At 45.6% G+C, this 5,922-nt stretch overlaps 1 protein-coding gene across 1 annotated transcript; it reads left to right on the top strand.

The window, feature by feature from the left end:
* The first annotated feature begins 1,604 nt into the window (after positions 1–1,604).
* On the top strand, positions 1,605–4,724 carry LOC127763323 (F-box/kelch-repeat protein At1g74510-like). Its single transcript, XM_052287986.1, has 2 exons — positions 1,605–1,968; positions 2,953–4,724. The coding sequence occupies exon 2, from the start codon at positions 3,033–3,035 to the stop codon at positions 4,311–4,313; it is 1,281 nt and encodes a 426-aa protein (XP_052143946.1). The 5' UTR covers positions 1,605–1,968; positions 2,953–3,032; the 3' UTR covers positions 4,314–4,724.
* Positions 4,725–5,922: the final 1,198 nt, after the last annotated feature.

The raw sequence follows: 5,922 nt of genomic DNA, 5'->3' as shown, positions 1-5,922 counted from the left end.
AATAGTAATATTTTCAAACCAAGAAAAATTTATTATGAAAATATATTCAATTAGTGATTTGATGAAACTAATTTGTTAGTATAAATATTACTATATTTGTCTATAAACTTAATCAAACTCGAAACAATTTGACTTTTATCAAAGTCAAAACGTCTTATAATCTAAAACGGAGGGAGTATATTTCTATATATTAATAAGTATGATATCTATTTCTCTCCTCTTTCTTTATACTTCACATAATCATGAGAAAAAAAACATTATGTAGCATTCTCTCTGAAATGGTGATGTGCACCATTGTTTACGACCCTGGTGCTTAGAATAAGGGGTACATTCATGGTTTCATGATGCGCATAAATATGATGTGCATGTATGGCTAAAAGAACCCCCACCATATGACAGGTAATATAAAGATCTCTTAAATCTTTAATTATACAGTAATTTTTAGACCTTAAAAAAACTGAGTTTAGAGTTGTCTTTGTGATCTCCTGAGTAAAACATCGCAGTAGCACGTGCAAAGACGGCCGTGTTCATTTCCAAAAGGGCGCAGCAGGGTACGATTGATCTTTGAGCTATTGCTTGACAGTGTACGAGTACGACCGTTGCCCGCCCGTCGAACTGACGGATAACCATAATATCCACCATCGAAACGATATTGACCCAACTGCTGCCGTCAACTTTTTCTTTTCGAAAAAACGAAAGTGCTGGAGTCTAATAAGGGAAAAAAGAACCAAAACGAAGCAAGAATAAAGCAGGCAGGGAAGCGAGGTAGAGAGAGAGAAGAGGTGCATGTACTCCATGCATGTCCGTCCAAAAAGTACAGCTCATAGTGTGCGTGCAGAAAACGAACTCTAGAACGTGACCTTGTTCGCCTCTAAAATAACCCGGGGACTGTGCAATCAACGAGCACCCGAAGCCCCAGAGAAAGAAAAGGAGAGGAGATGGGTGGAAAGAAAAGGGAGACGCCCACTACATCTAGTGAAATGCTTTGATCTTAACCACAGTGCCGTTCTCTAGCCACCATCTCAGCAGCACCAGCAGCAATTTGCAAAACGGCATAGTGCTTAGCCCATGTCTACTTGGCACCACCACATCGATGCGAGCTAACTAAACAAAAGAGAGGGCGGTTTGGTTAGTGATTTCATTAGGCGGAGCTAACTAACTAACAAAACCGGTTCGCACGCCCAATGATCGTTAGGACGATTGGGCATTTTTAAAAACCGTGAAGTCAATCTGATGCAGACGTGGTAGCGGAGGAGCTCGCAGAAGCGGACGAAAGCGGCAGTAAACTGGCATTTCTTGTGCTCTGCTGGTTAACCGCGTCCTTCCTTGACGGGGACTCCAACCCCAACCCCCGTTTTTTTAAAAAAAAAAAATCATAGAGGAACCTAAAATGCTCCATGACAAGTACGGCGAGTTTATTTAATTTTCTCATTCTCGTGTTTTCGTGACAGGTGCATTTAAATCTCAATCATCTGCGTGATTTGATTGAGCGATGCAGGGGTGTGGAGGAAAAGTCTGAAACGGGCGTGACCGGCCAAACGACCGAGGGTCGGGACGCAAGCAAAGCCGCCGCGTCAAAATCCGACGCGCCCCCATAAACTCCACGCCTCCACCCCCACCCTCTCCGCCCCCGTAACCGCGCATCCTCCTCCTCTTCCACCTCTCCCCACCCTCCCTCTCCGCTCCTCCGCCTCCGCCTCCGCCTCCGCGTGCTCCCGTAACCGCGCCGCCGCAGCCTCCGCCTCCGCGCGGTTCCTCCCGCAAGCGGCTTCTCCGCCGCGCGCGTCCGTTTCTCTCCCGATCCCCGCCGCCCGGGGGGGTGCCGTGCACTCGTCGCCGTCGCTGGGCGCCTGCCGTGTCGGCGGCGGCGGGTGGGCGAACCGGAGGAGGTGTGGGGGGGTGGGCGAGATTTTGTCGCCGCGCGCGGGGCGGGGGCACGGTTGGTTTTGAGGCGCGATTGATTGCCAGGTAGCTGGCGTATTGTCTTATCTACGTTTGTCCTCGCTTCTCATCTCACCTAATTTACATGGTTTGTTTCGGTTGAATTGTTCATCCTTTGTTCTTGTATAATGGGCGACTTGGAGAATTTAGGTCAAATCAGTCGGATGAGCAATCCGTGGTTAATACCGGTTTGATGGCACTAATTGTAGCTTACTTGGAGGGGTGGAGTTTTGGGACTAAAGCATCTTAGGCATCAGATTTGCCGTCGAACTTTCAACCATGGAGAATTATATGGAGCAACATTAATTTTCCTCAGGCATACTGTTGCTGCACGATAGGATTTTTGTTCTCCGCGACCTGTTAGGCATCATGCTAATTTTATTTATTTTATAATTGCTTAGTTAGAACCGCCAGCCCTTGTTCATCTAGGAAGGGATACATCGCGAGACAGAAAAAAAAGCTAATTACACAGATAAGTTGATTTGCCCTGTAACTTGATTTGGTTTGGTGATAAAATAACCCGTACAAGAAGTATACGAACCATTTAGGACCCAATGAGAGCACCACTTTGTTCAACTTCAATTTCTATATCTTTAATCGCTATCCTCAATGATTAATGGCAACTCCTAAAAATGATTGGTTGCAGTGGTTCACATTTTAGTTCCGAAAGATCTGTGCTGAAGTGGTACCGTGGAGTAGCTTTGGGCATTTTCTGTGGTTTATCAGTTTCATGAGTTAAGTTAAGACCTAGGTTTGATTTAATGAATGCCATGTTCTATTTATTCACAAAAATGATGTTTCATTAATCGTTTGGCCAAGCCTTCATTATTAATCAGTTTTTGTAAAATTTAATTTGTCTTGTTCTTGGATTGTAAATTTTAATTATATAGATCTCATTCGACTGACCTTGGTGAAGCTCTTCACAATATCTTGCAAATTGAGTTATGTATACAAATGTGATCATCAATTTTTCCACACAGTAGAATGATATTAATTTATGATCTCTTGCAGGTTCACAATGAATACAGAAGGCCTGGATTCTTGTGTATAGGTTCTCTCTTCTGAGAGACATCACTGAAAATTCTCACAGAATGTTGGAGGGTCAATCTTGCTTGATCTCAAGGTCTTTGCCAAGCTCCTGTGATCAAGAATCCAGATTAGCATACATGACCTACCACCTCCTTGAGATAACGAGGAGTAAGCGCGTATCAGGTACTCCGAGGATTGAACCTGATAGTGTTGCTGCAGTAGCAGTACTGACCAAACGACCTAAATCTGCCAGGAACCATGAGTGTGAGCAGCTGGATTTTCAAGGCAGCAATGATCAGGGTTTTTCGGATTCAAGTACCCTAATAAGTTCTATCGGTCGAGATAACTCAATCAGTTGCCTCGCCCGTTGCTCTCGTTCAGATTATGGCTCCATTGCATCAGTCAATCGGAACTTCCACTCACTTGTCCGCAGTGGGGAGCTTTACAAGGAACGGCGTCAGTTGGGGATTGCAGAACATTGGGTCTATTTCTCCTGCAACGTGCAGGAGTGGGAAGCTTATGACCCTTACCGTTCGCGGTGGATGACACTCCCAAAGATGCCACACAATGAGTGTTTCATGTGCTCAGACAAGGAGTCACTTGCAGTGGGCACCGAACTCCTGGTTTTTGGCAAGGAGATTCTTTCCCACATTGTTCTGAGTTACAGTATTCTGACAAACTCGTGGTCGCCTGGTGTTGATATGAATGCCCCTAGATGCTTGTTTGGATCAGCTAGCTTTGGAGAGAAAGCAATTGTAGCTGGTGGCATGGATGCTCAAGGTCGGGTGCTACGCTCTGCTGAGCTGTACAACTCTGAAACTAAGAGATGGATAACACTCCCATGCATGAACAAGGCTAGGCGAATGTGTTCTGGAGTCTTTATGAACGGCAAATTTTACGTAATTGGGGGAATGGCCAGTAACACGGAGGTGCTGACCTGCGGAGAAGAGTATGATTTGGAGAAAGGTACCTGGAGGGTGATAGAGAACATGTCTGAGGGGCTCAACGGTGCAAGTGGTGCACCTCCCCTTGTTGCTGTTGTTGAAAATGAGTTATATGCTGCACAATATGCAGGAAAGCTAGTAAGGAAATATAACATAAAGGATAACACATGGACAACACTGGGAGAGTTACCAGAGCGGCCAGAAGCTGTGAATGGCTGGGGTATTGCATTCCGAGGATGTGGAGAGCGGCTCTTGGTGATTGGTGGACCAAGAGTGATGGGAGGGGGGATGATTGAGCTCCATTCATGGATCCCGAGGGAGGGGCCGTTGCGGTGGAACATGATCGGGAGCAAGCCTTCTGGTAACTTTGTTTATAACTGTGCTGTCATGGGGTGCTGATTTGTGCCACCCTCTTGCCGAACATACTGTGAACATGAAAGATTGTGATATTGGTTTCCTCAAATGTCATAAAGCACCGATTCGCCTGATGGGTAATCTCTGCCTTTCTTTTTGACATTTCAGATTTTACACGTGGTTCAATAGAGTAGTTGTTTCAGTGCATGCGTCACCGGTCACCCTTAGGTAAATTTTCCACATTCGATTTGCAGCTGGGAATTTGTACCTTGTTCTACCCTCTATCGGAACAAGTTCCCGATGGATGCATTTAGTCGACAAACTGTAATTGAGGCACCATTGTATCTGTACAATTGTATGAGGTTCTGATTTGGTGCCTGTCGATCCCATTACTCTTTTGTGCAAATGTTTCTTGACAGGAAGAACATGAATTATAATGTTCCTCTGTTCACTTTAGATGCGTCCTTTTTGCTCCCTTTGTTGAGTCATCTGACTGTTGCACCTTTCTCTGATTTCCTGATGGCCAAATTCATCACGGAACCAAAAGGATGTTAGGCATATAATTGTAGATCCTTTAAGTGTACTCATACATTGCATATGTTGCATATATGGACAAGTCAACACTTGGTGCCGAAGAAGTCGTTGCACTTACGTCTTAGTACACCAGGGAGGGATCACCCTACTCAATACTTGGCCGCTGTGCTTAGCTTAGCCTAGGTGATGTTGTTATCGTCTAGGGTGGGCAGGCACTCCTTCGGCTTTATTTCTGAGATGGTGACAAGTGTGGAGCTAATCAGTGGATCTGTGCCTGATGCGTGCTTTACGTCGTGGAAAAATGGGGGATCCATGTTTTGTTGTCGAGTTGTGCTGCGTACAATCAGCTTGATTGGTTAGTTTGCATTGATCATTTCGCAGCATATCTCCGGAACCCTGTTTCTTTTGAGCCCCCTTTTAAATTCTCTGTGTGTTTCTTTCACTAGTGATTGGGTGCTTGTCGGGTTGTCTTTTAGTTTTAGCCTTTAGGCCTTCATTGATAGATTTTAGACTATAATATATTTTCCAATTTATTTCCTGATAAAACAAAGCGGATAGAGTATTAGAAGGAACCATCCTACTACATGATTAGGGAAATGATCTGCCAGACCTAAAATACCTACTCTGCCCAGGGACCAGCCAGTAGCTAGTAAATTACGCCAGCACAGGAACAGAATGGATCTGATAATTTGTCCTGGCTTGTTCTTCTGCAGTGATCGAGCAATAGCTTTCGCGGTTCCCAGCCTCGCGGCTCACTGCCCAACTGATCCCTGCTGGTGCATTTGCCACGTTGGTTGCTCCTTCAATTTATTTGGTGCGCTGCTGCGGTTGTTGCATCTTGACCTGTCTATTATCAGCGGACACAACACACGCTGACACGCAGATGTGTAGCACCTGCATGCCGAGGACGGTACGTCGTAGTACTATGCGCTACTAGCAAGCAATGAAGACGACAGGACGGAGAAGCGGTTCATCGACGACGATACGAAGATATGGGGGGGTCATGATGATGAGGATATCCATCTAGCCATCCAGCTAGCTGCGGTTTTTTTACCTTTTTACGGTCCATGGCTAGTACCACTGGCATGCACGGTGCTTGCTGGGCGGTAGGCACGGCGCC

Source organism: Oryza glaberrima, chromosome 2 (assembly GCF_000147395.1).
Source record: "Oryza glaberrima chromosome 2, OglaRS2, whole genome shotgun sequence".
Taxonomy (NCBI): Eukaryota; Viridiplantae; Streptophyta; class Magnoliopsida; order Poales; family Poaceae; genus Oryza; species Oryza glaberrima.
The sequence above is the reverse complement of the archived record's forward strand: the minus strand, read 5'-3'. Positions and strand labels throughout refer to the sequence as shown.